Genomic DNA, 15,505 nt, shown 5'->3' with positions numbered 1-15,505 from the left:
GTATAATCTTTGCTTTCAAATAAATCTTTTTGTAGCATGTGTATCTTTGTGATTGAAATGGAATAAGTACATATATTGCATTTTTATAGAAATAGCGCTATCTAAATAACAAACAGAATTTTTCATTGACCATCTTAAATGGATTATATAACTTCAGAGACCACTGTGTTTTCCAAATGTCTCATTAATATCCCTGCTAGACATAAATTACAGTCAAATCCTCTATTGCTAGTTTGGCTTGCTTCTAAATTTGGCTCCCTTCTCATACATTGTAAATCAAATTTGATCCATATTGAAAGCAGTATGATGTTTTTAAACTGGTCTCTTTATGGATAATAATATGTAAGTATAAATTAATAAGCAATATTCAGCAGCCTAGAATCTAATCCAATTGTTAAAAGTTCAATGCTGCCCATAACCATCGGTTCTGGACTGATTGGCAAAACTGAATACATATTTTTAAATAACATAAAGGATGTTGATAAACTGATTTAGCCATTATCCTTGTATCTTAAATAGTTTAATGTTATCATGTTGCCCTGCAATAAACTATTCTTTTCAGAACTAGGAGGATCCAATTTTAGGATTTTAAGTTCAGTGAGACCTTTAGTTTTCTACCTAAAGTAGCACATACTGTTACTTCCTCTTTCCTAAGTCAGTCTAAATTCTAGTGGCATAACAAATAAAATCACAACAGCCATTTCTGTTATGTCTCGGGTTGCTTCAGTAGGTCGATGCACTGGTGAAATAATAGGTTATACTTCAGGAGCATAAAAAGGAGAAAAGGATAAAAATTCTAATTAAGTTTGATATCCTTATATTTCTGGAATGATGAATACACAGGAGAATATGGTAATCCTGAATGTCAACCTCATTTTCACAGAACTTCTAAAAATTTTTAATAATGCTTTAATTTCTCACCTTCATATAAGACTTAAGATCCAGTTTTGATAAAGGTCTTGAAAGAGCCCAAATGCAAATTCAGATGTCATGCTTTTATGTTTGAAAAGCGCAGTACGAGCATCCCAGGTTTCAGGTATCAGGTCTGTCACGCCCTTGCTACACGGGTTGCACTGCAGAGAAACCACCATAAATCATCTCAAGGCTGTATACAATTAATTTTATGTTTGTACTTGTCCTCCTCTATGTTTTTATGCTGTTTCTTTTTATATTTGATTTTTGGGATCATTCTTGGTTTGAGGTAAAATATCTCAAGCTTAATATTAAAATAATGCTGGTGATATTATAGTATAAGTTTTAATAACCAAATTCAGGGTCACCTTTTTTCCACAAGTTTTAAAAGGAGCTGTCATAAAGTTGTCAAAAGAAAAATAACCTGTAACTCCCTAACCTTTTTAAATATAAGAAGGTATTATGTGGGTTTATTGCATAATTTCTTGAAGGGCAAAACATTTCTACTATCACTGCATATTTTCACAGTGATCCTTTACCTTATTTATTATTACTTGGAAGTGGTTTCAGATTTCATGAGAGTTTTTTACCACTTACTTGATTTGCAGTAAAACAGGAAAAAAAAAACCTTTTTAATAATTTTCAGAATAGCTATTCTTCCAGACGGGAGTCTACGGATCTTAAATGCTTCTAAATCAGATGAGGGAGAGTACGTTTGCCAAGGGGAAAATGTCTTTGGCTCTGCTGAAATCATAGCTTCCGTTTCTGTGAAAGGTAAGAAAATCTGGCTACATGTTTTATAAGCATAGTTTCATGGCCTTATCAGAAAGTGAATAAATATAACATGCATGTATGTGTATTTGCACGTATGTGTGTGCATGTTCCTGTTCAAGAAATATATTGTACACAAAGAACTAACACAGTCGAATTGTACCTTTCCATTATTTAGGGGACTATGAAGAAAGGAACACCTTGTTGGTAGAAATTTAAATATTATGCTCTGAACAAACTATGTGGGAGGGTAAAGAAAGCTTTCTGAAGTTTTAGTCGATGTCTCAAAATTTAAAAGTATGCCAACAGTATAAAAATATTTTCCTGAATCAAGATTAATTTTAGCATCAATCAGTAATATTCCTTTGTTACCACTTCAACTGGGGATTTGGGGCAAAAAAAGAGTAGCAAAAGGAGGACGTGAACATGTGGTGTTGAAATATACATCAGATGAACTGACACCAGAGCTACTCTTTGATTTCTGCATCAATGGAATTTTTATACACTGTAACTTTTTAGTATTATAAATATTACTGCTTAAATGTTTCTGTTAGTTTTCTAGTTCTAAAGTGAACTAGATTCCAAGTCTAGAACCTTCTTTTGAGACTACCTGTCATTGTTCAGTACTAAGAAAATCTCCTATCTTAGACATTCTCTTCATTTGGTAAAGGAATACTTTTCACGATGAAGTATATCACTAATTTTTTCCATTTGTGCATGTAGTATATAATGAATCATACTTTGACCACAAAAAATATAGTAATGTTCATTTTCCCCTTTCTTTAGAAAGAGAAATGTAATTAAAATAGCCAGCACTCTGATATGTTAGAAAAGAGGCAAACATCCAGGGAAGGAAGGAACATAATTTAAAAAATGTCTTCACTTATAGCATACATTACTGGAATCCAAGTCAGTCTTCCAGTACAGGTCTCATTCCTTGTGTGTGCTAAACAACGTTTTTCATAGTGAGGCAATGCTGGATCCACAGACTTTTTAAATTTAATAATAACAAAAATGTTCTCTGCTAATCATGAGTTAAGTGGAATATTTAGTTAGAACATTCCAATTCTCACAAAGTTTAAACTGCAGTATGCTGTGATGATCTGTCTTCTCTGATGAAGCCAGAATTTAGAATGCCACACAGAATATTTGACTTCCAGAATGTTAATATTTACTGTGGCATTCCTTTCCTGGTATCGCTCTTTCTGAGACTGCTTTGAAGGATGCTGCATATTAAAGGATCTTATCAGTGGTTAACAATGGTCCTTCATCAGACTATGCTATTGCAGTAGAGCTGAAATAGGAAAATTAGGATAATTTTTCATCTGTGTCAGGCTTCTTGAGGTATCTACAATCAGGAACCTAATTAGGAAAAAAGAAAGTATCAAAATCCTATCTCCATCACCTCCTTATTTTATTAAAAAAAATATCATATTGCAGTTGTTTGATCATTAGCTTAACTAACCCTTAGATGTACAGCTGGTATTAGCCTTTATTGGTTTAAAGGTGCTCTAAACCCAGTAAAAATGTATCTATTTTTTAAAAATTTAACTGAATCATTAAATAATGTAAACATTTTTTCTCAAAAAACATTTCTATTCAATATTTTGCCTTTTTTTAAAGATCTCAATTAAAGCATCCACTGTCTATCAAAGGGGATATTTTATAATCAGCCAGAGGTGCCTCTTGTACTCCTCTACTTACAAGGTTTTGTAAACTATAAAGTGAATACAAGCTGGTATAGTAGTAGTAGTAGTAGTAGTATGGTTTTTATCTCCTTTAAGATAGTAATTTGAAGGGAGGTGCTCTGTATAACCTTTAAAGTGAACTCATTTGAATTATTCCTCCTTAGATGTGAAGCATTTTTTATTGTAAAAATTCTTTTATTTATACTTGATGATCCTTGAAGGTGGACTGGGAGGCTACAGCTTCTTTTTTCTAATGTTCCTCCTTCCAGAGCACCAATTGCTCTTTCTAGTTATGTAGTCTTTCCTCTTTTTCATCCAAGCTGACTTCTTAACAGGAATAGGGACTTTTAAATCATCTGTTCCCTACAAATGCTAATATTTCAATTAATATGGTAATATTTGGTAATATTACCAAATGGTAATATTTCAATTAATAATAGTTTATTAAGAGATATGTATCTGGAGCAACTATATTACATAGATTCCTTGTTTAATTTTTCTCTATTATTTAAAATACAGAATGAAGGTGAAAACTATACGTTATGCTAATTAACATATTTTTATTTCTATAGAACCTACAAGAATAGAACTTACTCCTAAAAGAACAGAGTTAACAGTGGGAGAAAGCGTCGTCCTTAACTGCAAAGCAATTCATGATGCTAGTTTGGATGTCACTTTCTACTGGACACTGAAAGGACAGCCTATCGATTTTGAGAAAGAAGGTGGACATTTTGAAAGCATCAGGGCCGTAAGTTAATAAAATTTTATTCTTTGAGTAATAATACTTTTAGAAATTTAGACTCAAATGTAAAAACTTTCTTCTCTGTGAAATGTTAAGGAAAAATTAGGACAAAATTCAAATTGATTCAAACAATTATTTTATTTCATTATTTTATGTTATGTCAAACTGAAAATAATACTTATTTAAAACTCCCCCAGTAAGAAATTGGGAATACTTGATTATGCAGATCTGGTTTCTTTGCCATTTTTTTCTATTTGATTAGTATTGTCAATATTTACACCTTACTTCTCAAAAGTTATGTGGCTACATAAACATAAAAGTGTTATTTAAAGCATTCTTAGCAATTACGATACAATAAATAAATGAAATAAGCCTGCCTGTCCTACTCCTGAAGAAATAGTAATTCTTGGAGATTCTTTAATCTAGCACAGGCTACAGAGCTTAAACATGCAACCCAAAGTCAGAAATGCACATTAGCCTTAGACAAACTTTCACAGACATGCTCATTTCTCATCTGCCAAATCTTTCCTTGTAATATCTTTTTTTATATATCTATGTGACAATCAACTAAATGGAGTAAGAAATCTTTTGAACCAAATTCTACAGTATGATCATAGTGTCTTAACAGAGAAGTAGGAAAATGATCTTTCCCCCCACTGGCTTTTTTAAAACATAAAAGAGTAACATAATGGAGTAACATGATGGAGAGAGACAAGGGCAATGGAACTCGGGTGGCAGAGAGAAGTTTTGGCTGAAATATCTCTTCTATATTGGTTAAAGAAGTGGATCCAAATACAAACTATGCCTACAAATACAATTTAAAATGCTGCCACATACTTATTAACATCAGTTTATTCTTCTGTAAACATTATGGGAAGCACTGGTAGACCACAGCTGTAATGAGCCCAAACATATAAAACTTGGCTTGGATTGAATTTTATTTTAAAGGTAATGTGATACAGTGGGAAAAGTCCTAGACCCAAAGTAAGGAATTTTCTGGGTCAAGACCCAGCTCAGTCTTTAATCAGCTGTGTAACAAAAAGCCAGTCACTTGATTTGCCTTGGCATTAATCTCATAGAGCACTAAAGTGAGGGAGTTGGACCAGATAATTTCTAAGACCCCTTCTTACTCTAGAATTTGACAAATTTGTATTAACAGAATAGTAAGAATGAATTTTCTTTGTTGCATTTGCCAATGTAACTTAAAGTAAACATTTTCTTCCAAATTATTCCTTTCATCCTGATTTACTTTGCAGTTAATGAGAGACTGTATAAATAAGAAAATTACCTGACTGCATTATTCACATCTCATTAAATAAATTAATTTTAATTGTCAATGGTTATGTTATATACAAAATATTTAGATCATGTTAAACTCATCTTCCTCGAATTTGTGATTTTTCTATTTACCTTGGGTCAATCATAGCTTCAAATTTTGAACAATTTTATGCTATGAATGTCATAAAACAAAACCAGAAAAATATGACACAAAAATATTACATTTGAAAACAAAAAAATATACCATCAAAAATATTTCTTCTTAGGATTACCTGTAAACGTTAATTTTGAGTGATCAGAAATATAAAGAAAAAATATGTATAAACTAAATTTTAGGTTTTCTTCATAGAAGCAGGCTTCCTCTTTATTTTAAAATATCAGTAGAGAAATTAATGGTCTGATAAATTATATGAATTCTTGTTTTTGTCTCTTATATGCTACCACTTTAGTTTCAGGTCCATTCATTTGCATAAATAAATACCTTTAATCCTTTTCATAAGGTTGGCAGTCAATAATACCTGCTGTATCTCTCTTTACACATATGCTGTTCCTGCCCTTGAGAATTACAAAATTGACTCCTTACTCCATGCAAACCTATATTGCTATAAGCCATAATAAATTAAGCTCAGTTTGTAGACAGTGGTAATAAACTCCAGAATAGAAAAATAAAGCAAATTAATATATTGAGAAGTGAGAAAAATATTTAGCTTAAGGTTATGTAGAATATATCACTTAAGCTTATATTAAAAAATTAATAGAAATATGTTTGTACTTAAAATATTTGGAAGCTTCAGAACTGCAAAGTTAGAAGAAATTGTCTATTCCCTCTACCCCAATTACCTCAAACACTGATTGGGTCCTCATTAGCTTCAAGGACATACATGGGAGAGAATCCCATTCTGTGACTTGAAAAAGTCAGAGAAAAAAAGAAAAACATTCTATCCCCATCCTGCCTTTCACCTTGTGAAATATAATATGTCTGAGAAATAACATGTTTTAGAAGGAGGGATGAAAGTGTTATAAGGAAGTGAGATTTGGGAAGGCCTCTGGTCATGTGGATACTTTCTGTTTGAGAGGCCAATTGAAGACTCTGGGAATAAGAGGGCAGGCCAGGACTCAGAAGAGAGCCTAGTGGGGTGATCTATGGTTTGCTCTGAGTTTCAAAGGAGAGCCATTGACGAGACCTTAGGGGTATAGGCTGGTCCAACAGAGTAAGAAAGCCCAGCAGGATTCAGGACTTAAGTAGGAATAGAGTGTACCTTTGACTGAAGTACTCTTTAGGTTAACTGACCTGGCCCTAACCCACCAGTGTGTGATTGAATGGGGGTGAATCAAAAGAGAAAGGGGGGTATATATTTCAAGTATATTAACACTGCATAGTGTCAACTGAATCAACCAAATCTCTGAAAAAAAAAAAAAAGATACCAATTGTGTTGATACTTTCCATCTTGTAGTGCCAAAATATAGCTTGATGAAGTTCTCTACCTTTCAACTTGTTATAGTGATATCTTTTATACACAGCCATTGGTTTACAGATGAAGCTCTAGGAAAAATTTTATGTATAACTTTTATAACACCTATAGACAAGGTTTATTTATGTTTTAAATAAAACAGTGCTTTTGGACTGCAAGAGAGTGAATAAATAAACATATAATCACATCAGGTTAAAAGAATAATAGCTATTGCTTTGAAATCTATAATGAAAATGCTTCTATTTCTCTTGCCTCTTGACTTAGGCCATGTTTTACAAACCCAGCAATTTGACTGATTTTTGGAGTGAATCCATTATTGAAGCCACTGTTCAAAGGGTCCAAACAATCAATTAGTCTGTAAACATTTGATCCAATTCACCCAAATCCCTTTTTTGGCAATGATATGAGTTAACTGAAGGTTGCAAATTAGTAAGGCTATTCTCAAGATTTAATTTAGATTCAATTGTACAAGCAAAGGGCTGTGCAGGATCCAAGTTAAAATACATGGCCTTTCACCCCTAAGAGAGCACAGATTAAGGAGACAGACAGCAGGGTGGGCTAGTAATCTGCTATTACAGTGTTATCACCAGAGAACTCTACATACAGCTGGCAGAAGAATTTGGTATTTGAACTGGACCTGGACTGGTAGGATTTTGCCAGGTGGTTAGGAAGAGAAGCTGCATTTCAGACAGAGAGAGCAGGTGAAGCAAAGACAAGGCAGAGAGTTTAGAGCACGTCTTGGGAACAGTGAGGAACATGTAGCCCCGATGGCATAGTGAAGACACAGAATAGAGAATACATTTAAAGGAGAGGAGCAGAGGCCTCATTGTTAAAGGCACTGATTTCGGAGCCATGGAATTTGGGTTTTATTTGGAATGCAACAGGGAGCCATGTGACTCAGATTTGTTCTTTAAGAAGATAATTCTGACAGCTGTGTGGAGCAGGGGTTGAACATCAGGCAGACTTTACATTCATTCCAGGCAGGTTAAGCAGAGGTTACAATGAGGAATCGACCATTATAAGCTTCAGCCTTAAATAACCACCCTGTTATCAAATAATTATTTGCAATTGTGCTTTGACACAATTGTGTTTTGACACAGTTTTTTATGTTGGTCAGAGGTGTTTGAGAACCTCTTAATACTCTCAGGATGTCTGAACAGCACCTGAACATGGCCGTGTGACTCCAAAGCCACAGTCTTAATGGAGGACTATGGTGATCCATTGTTCTCCAGAGACTTGAAATCCCTAATTATTCATTCAAGATGTAAGCTAGTTTTAATCCCACAACGCATAAAGATCAGTTACACTGAATATCATGGAAGCCTGTAATTTGTTCCTTTTGGAGCAGAGAAAAAAGCCAAATATTTGTAATCAGGAAGGTTGGCAAAAGAAGAACTGCGCTTTCCATCGTGAGCTCTCCAAATGTGATAAATTGCAACTAAATGGGCAACCAAATCAAAGTGCACTATTTCATGGTCCTTCATATTTACTCAATCCTCTGGTTATAACAGTACACTCAGGAAAGCAGAGTAGGGATGTTTGACTCCATTTTTAAATGAGGAAACAGAAGCATAAGACTTTTCCAGACCACATGAATTCTAAATTGGGGTAAAAATATTAAATACACTGTGATTTTTAAACTACGTTATGTTAATTCTCCTTTATAAAGCTCACCCTCTCCACATTCATTGACCATTATGTGTTCAGCCCTTGCCTATAAACCGTGGGAAATAAAAATAAAAGGGAGATTTGGTTCTGGTCTTCAGTAAATGTAAAGATGGCATAGAACATAAAGTAATTCAAGAAAAATATGACCATAAAAAATTACTAATTTTTTGTTAGAGCCAAATACTGTTGAAGACCAGAAAAGAGATTAATGTGAATTTTTTTATCATTGTGGAGAAAAGTGAGGAAAGGAATTAATTTAGCACCTGCTATATGCCAAGCACTCAGCTTTTATATATATATATTTATATATATAAGTATACATACACACATACAATAGCTCATCAATTCCTCATAACAATCATATAAAGTAATATTATTTGGGAAGAAGGTGCCACCTGACGTAGACCTCAGAGGATGAGTAGCATTAGGATAGGAAAAGAAAAAAGAGAAAGTAAACCTTAGATCAGAAAAGATATTGTATCTCAGGGTTACAAGGGATCCTGGAGATTATTGAGCTAGTCCTGGATTGGTACATGGATTCTCCATCAGTATCATCAGTGTCCACTGTAATCCTTTTAGTGATGAGGAACTCACTCCTCTGACGTAGTCCATTCCATTACCAACCAGATCTGAATATCAGAAAATTAGAAAGTTGGAGTAATTATGATAATCTGTATACTAAGCATAGGAATCATAAGGGAACACGCCTGATTCATAGCCCTGATTTGTGTGGAGTATTAGGTGAGTGAAGGAGCCAGAATATAAACTCCTTAATACCATAAGATTTTTTATTAGCTGAAAGTCATAGCCTATGTCAGTCTTCTTATCATGGTTACTTCTGTTCCTCGTTTGTCTTCTTAGGAATTAACCACTATTTCTTAAGGAGTAAAAGTGTCAGAGTAGGGCTTCCCTGGTGGCGCGGTGGTTGAGAGTCTGCCTGCCAATGCAGAGGACACGGGTTCAAGCCCTGGTCTGGGAGGATGCCACATGCTGCGGAGCAACTGGGCCCATGAGCCACAACTGCTGAGCCTGTGCGTCTGGAGCCTGTGCTCCGCAACAAGAGAGGCTGCAATAGTGAGGGGCCCGCGCACCGCAATGAAGAGTGGTCCCCGTTTGCCACAACTGGAGGGGGCCCTCGCACAGAAACGAGGACTCAGTGCAGCCATAAATAAATAAATAAATAATTTAAAAGAAAAAGAAGTGTCAGAGTAGAAGACAGCAAGTGCTCAACTGGTACCATTCTCTTTCCCAATGGATAAAAGTTAATGTTGTAAAAATAAATGAAATCACTGGACATACTGCCAGGGTTTACTGAGGCACAAAGCTCTTAGGACTTTGAGACCATCTGCTGCACCATCTTCATCCTATTAGCAGGTGTAAGTCTTGGAGGCACTTCATAACTAATCAGAAAATGTGTGAAAGGCAGAGAATCAACAGTTCTACCAAAGTTACAAGTTCTCATTCTGCTCACTAGTAATAGTCATACTTCCAAGTAGTATGGCCACCTGGACTCTGAGCCCTACCCCTCCCTGTCTGGCAAAGGGTTTGTCCATCCTCATCACTCAATTTCGTGCTTCCTGGATCTTTGTCTTGCTCTGAATCCTGGTAATTCACCAAGTTTCTGTACAGAACTCTGCTGTAATCTTTTGATTGCATATATTAGCTTTATAACAGTTTTCTCCTAGTCTTTCACCTAGTTTAACAAAAGAAATTACATTGTCACTTGAATAGGACAGAGTAGAGTAATAACCAACCAAAGCTTGAGAGCTAAAGAGAGGTTACACTCAAAGGTCCAAGAATTTTCAGATCATTCCAGAAAGTGTACCACATCCATGCTTCCTGCTTGTCTGTGTTAGAGAATGTGCCTCCATCTACTCTCTTCTCAAAGTAGTAACAGTTCCCATGGCAGAAAAGAATACACATCTTCTTAGTGTGTGTATGTTTCATGCAGTCACATGACCATGACCAAAATATGCCATTAACACTTGTGATTCTGTGACATTTTATGTATTAATGACATAAACTAAACTATGGGGTCCCCCAAAGCAAAGGCTAATATTCTGTTTTATTTTTGATCACTTTGTATGTCCATACAACAGTCACTCTGTCAATATTTGCTGAAGAAAAAAATAATAAAAATAAAAACTGTAAAAGCATTTTCTCAGCTTAGCCCACTACTGCATTATTTCATGTTCTAACATAATTAATTAACTACTGCATAAAATTCTGCTAAATTATATTGCAGAATAGTTTATTTCATTGCTTTTTTATGAAAAATTAGACATTCACTTTAGCCCAGTTTGGAACTGAATAGAAGATGACTGCCTTAGATGACATCAAAGGCAGCCTATTATTGAGAGACTCTTTCTTAACTCTTGGGCTTTTCACCTGAGTAATCTGTTGACCACAATACCCCATCACGATCACAGCTGGTGGTAACACCATATTGATTATCCACCTCCATTTTTATTCGAATTGGCATCTGGCCCCACAAAGCAAAATTTGAAGTGCGCCTCATGACTTTTTGTAGTTTGTCAGATGTAGTCCAATCAGGTAATGCTTCCAAAGTCACACATATTGAAAGACAGTTTTAGCCATCTAAGTCACAAGCTTCACTTTGTTCATTTAAAGGTAGTCCACCAAAACAAACCTTCTGGATTTGGTATTATGGTGACCATATAGAGCTTTTTTGTTCATTTAGAGGCTCCACTTTTGATAGCTGTTTTTATCTTTATGATACATTTACATAGCATTATGAGTAATATAAAAGTTACTAGTTTCTCTGCAATGTGCTTTAGTGCAGAACTGCAGGTTTACTTTTTGTTTTTTTTGTTTGGTTTGGTTTTTTTTGAAAGAGAGACAGGGAAAATAGAGCTTCTTGAAGAGAAAGGCAATTTTAGTATTGGCCATGCTGAGAAAAATCAGATTAATAGTCTGTGTTCTGTGACCTCTGAGAGGATAAAAGTACCATACTTCCCAGAGATTGTCATCAGAGCCACGTGAGATGTTTCAGGTTATTGGATGGGGAAAAGTGGGCAGTAAGAAATAGAAAACACTCTTTTATCTCTTAACAGAATTTGCTTTCCTAGATTGTAAACTCCAGATATTAAATATGCTTTTAGCTCACTAACTCCAGAAATGAAGTGCTTACATGTCTAGGACTCCATATTTATTTTCCCTTTTGGAAGTTTTGTTTTTCTCCAAAATTATTTTCCCATTTCATGCATATATTAACTCAGATCCAATCAAATAAATATTTAATCCTGAATGAAGTGCTTCTGTCTTTGGTAATGTGACCACTTGTAGGCCCCAGTAAGTTTTTGCAACCATTGTTATTGTTTTTAACCTTGACCATGAAGCCTATCTGATTTTTTCCAGTGATGTTTATTAAACCAAGTTCTTACCTAATCCTAAGTCATTTTCAACAGTGAATTACTTGCTTAAACTTATTAGTCTTTCTAATATGTGTAACAAACTTCTAATATAAATTTTCATGAAAAATAACCCTCCAAATATTTTGAGTTTCAGTTCAGAATTTCCATTGTATTTATTCATTATTATTCTAAATTTCTATTAATTATCCTGGAATTGTACCTTGAAGAATAATCAATGGAGTTTGACTCCATACCTCCTTCCCCATCCCAATCTGACAAAGAATTATTTTTATGAGACAGCAAAATCTTTATAAATTATAAATGTACTAAACAGTTTAGAATGAATAAATGAATTAGTAAACAAAGTATCAAATGTTCAAGTTACTGAAATGAGTTCCTAAATTATCTTCAGAGCCTAATACTCATCTTTTCTCAATATTCTAATTTTGTACATAATCCTTGTTTGCTTTTATTTCTTTCTTAAGGGGCCACTATTTAAATCTTGGTAATTTTTAAAAATACCTCTCTCCTTCTTGTTTTCTTGTACTCCTCTCCCATTCATCATTCACATTGATTCATGGGCCTGTTAAAATGAATCGTCTTAGGAAGGATAACTAATCGTGTCAATTTACCTGAGGATACCAGAGGCCATTGTAGTAGATGCTATGGGGTGTTGCCCAGATTCCCCTTTCAAGACTGAGGCACTCTTTCCCTAAGCCATAGAAAGTATTGGCAGCTGATGGCTCTAACCTGAGTCACTGTCTGGGAATGACTCTTAGCCAAAGAGTGTTATCTGGCCCAAGTTATGCCCCACCCTCCAGCCCATAACCAAGGGTAAGGGTGATGAATGCATAGGGATGGTTAAAAAGGCTGAGTCTCTTGCCTTAAAGCAGGACAGCTCTGAAGGGTCTCTCAGCTACAGAGCTCCCTGTGGGATAAACTGAGGCTTTTGTCATGACTGCATCACAGTTAAACTCCCCCTCTGCTCAATTCTGCTTTCTTCATGTTCCCCATAAATGCTGATCCCAATGGCATGCCCCAGTGAAGTCTCCATCTCAGAGTCGGTTTCTCTGAAACCCTGACCTAAGACAGCCATAATGGCAAATGTCAACACCGAGAAAGCACTTGAAGCAGGTATGAGTAATAATAGAAAGCAATGATAATAGTTCTCATCCACTGAATGCCTACTAAGTAGCTGGAAATATGCTAAAGTTTTCAAGTATCATTTCTTTTACTTCCCACAAATATCCTATGATGTAGGGATTAGTTTCGTTTTCATTTGGGGTTTTGTTTTTGACAAAAAAAAGACACAAATTCAGAAAGAATTTGTGAATAAATAAACAACTTTTTTCAAATTTAAACAATTGTTGTATGGAAATAAATTCTGAACTCCAATACCACACTATCTCCCAACATATAGTAACAAACCTAGAGCATATCTACAACTATTTGGGGAGATAACATTGTAAATTCCCTTCTTTCTCAATCAGTTTAATGTTAAATTATATCATCTTGTGAATAACACAGATAAATATCCTTCATCTGTTTTAGAATTTTTGGGTCAATTATTCTCATTGCTGATAAGATTTTCATATATTCATCTAAAGTTACTCCTATAAAGTTTATGATTATGTGGTTACATTTAAACTATACAAGTTCTTTTTTCTAACATCTGTAAACTTTACTATTATGAGCAATATTCTGTCCCTTTGCCAAAAATATGTTTCTGTTATATATATTTTTAAAGGCAACCCTACCAATCAGGCTCTTCAATGTTTAGTTAATCATTTCAGAATAAACTTGAAACAGTTTTATTATCTGATTAAGACCTAGGCTAAAATATATAAATAGAATTTTACATAATGAAGAGAACTTTTGCCCTTCCTCTCTCATATGTTTTATTTCATTTGATTCCCACAACATTGCGAGTCAGGCAAATTATATATAAATGAAGAAACTAAGACCCAGGAAGGAAGAGGAGTGAAAGGTCTCAGGGTGAAGGTTCTGAGCACCACAGGCACATTTATAGCACAGCCACTATTACCATTTAAGCTTCTTTGAGCTGAAAACTTCATTGCCATGAATGATGTTCCAAATCTGATTTGATGAGTAAAGATATGAAGAACTAAAACTAGCTGTAATTCTTCACAGTGGCATTTTGAAAATTGAAGTCAGAAAGAGATTGTGTTTCTTCTCTGCAATCTAACCTCTTTAGCTGGACAACTCAGCTTATTTTTACCTTAGTTACTTGATCACTATTAAAACATTAAAATTGTATGTTCTGTAAGATCAAATCACACATTGTTTTAAAAAATCCTGCCATAAAATACTGAGAACGAATTGAAAAACATCTTAAAATGTCCTATTACACTTGCCTCTTCAGATGTTCTGTGGGTGTGTTTTCTGATTAATTAACGCTCACTTTTCTGGCTGCTATAATTGTTTCATTTTATAGTGTGTGAACCCCTTTTTTTATCACCTTCCTTTTTTAGTCTTTTGAAAATTCTCTCAAAATGAAAATGAGATGCAATATGTTACATTTCTTTTACTGCTTATCAGGCAAAGAGAGTAGAGCATAAATTCCACATTTGAGATACTTTAAATCATATCTGTTCTTACTAAGTATGTTACTTACAGAATGGCTGGTTTCATGTGAGTTTTTGGCCACCAAAATCCAGTTTTCAAGTCAGATATCCAGTAGGGGTTCAGATTCTTCCCTCTTCCTCACCCCCAGTGCTCTCAGTCCTTCCATTATAACTATTCAATCCTTCCACCAGAGCAAGTATCAAAATCTACTGTAAATGTCACTTGATTCTTTCATTCTAGCCTTTACATTTCTGGAAGTTAGGAACATATTTACTTTTTGAACTTACACAGTAACTGTGCGCATTAAAGACTAAATCAACATTTGTGAATTTGCTAAAGGAATCAGTGAATGTAAGAGTATATGAACTAAAAATGAGCCATTTAGAGTAGGCCGCTTAGAAACAAATTGTCGACATAATATCTAAACAGCATTTTTTACTTTTTTGTTAACCAAGAAAAGTTTCTAACTTCCATTAAAATTATAGAAAATGACAGTAATCAATAGTTTTATTCATTTTGCTTCACATGGACGTTTCAATATTTTTGATATTGTGCTAAAAGTAATTGTTTTCTCTGGAAATAATAATCCCAGGAGTTCTTAATAAAAGAGAAATATACAGTGGTTCTAGTTATCTTGTTGAAGTAATGCTGATATGTTTTATAGATTTTTTTGTTATTTTAAAAAGAATGTCCTACGTAGATCTATGTATCCAGGGGATAAAATTTAACCTGCAGAGTGATGAAATGCATAGTGTAATAAGGTCTTCAATACTAGAATTTTTACCTTGATGGAATAATATATAATAAAAGATTATTCTTTTTAGTTTCTGAAAGGCTCAGTAAATAAAAGGCTGTCCTTATTCCCTAATACCACATAAGGTTTAGGATTTTTATAAGCAAACATAGTTCAGTGTTACATTTTGAAATACTATTGATATGTAAGTATTGTGTTTTAGACTGACTCCTGTTATTATTTCTCAAAGTAATTTTCAAAGAGCTGGGTTTTTGAGAGGC

The 15,505-nt window shown here is 34.4% G+C and overlaps 1 protein-coding gene across 1 annotated transcript in view; it reads left to right on the top strand.

Annotated features, from left to right (window-relative positions):
- CNTN5 (contactin 5) overlaps positions 1-15,505 on the top strand; it is a 1,437,259-nt gene that overhangs the window by 1,237,061 nt on the left and 184,693 nt on the right. Inside the window, exons 14-15 of the mRNA XM_065881340.1 lie at positions 1,559-1,686; positions 3,944-4,119. Coding sequence (XP_065737412.1) covers positions 1,559-1,686; positions 3,944-4,119 — 304 coding nt within the window. The remainder of the gene's footprint in view (positions 1-1,558; positions 1,687-3,943; positions 4,120-15,505) is intronic.

This window comes from Phocoena phocoena, chromosome 8 (genome assembly GCF_963924675.1).
Source record: "Phocoena phocoena chromosome 8, mPhoPho1.1, whole genome shotgun sequence".
Classification (NCBI taxonomy): domain Eukaryota; kingdom Metazoa; phylum Chordata; class Mammalia; order Artiodactyla; family Phocoenidae; genus Phocoena; species Phocoena phocoena.
This window is presented reverse-complemented; position numbering and strand designations above follow the sequence as displayed.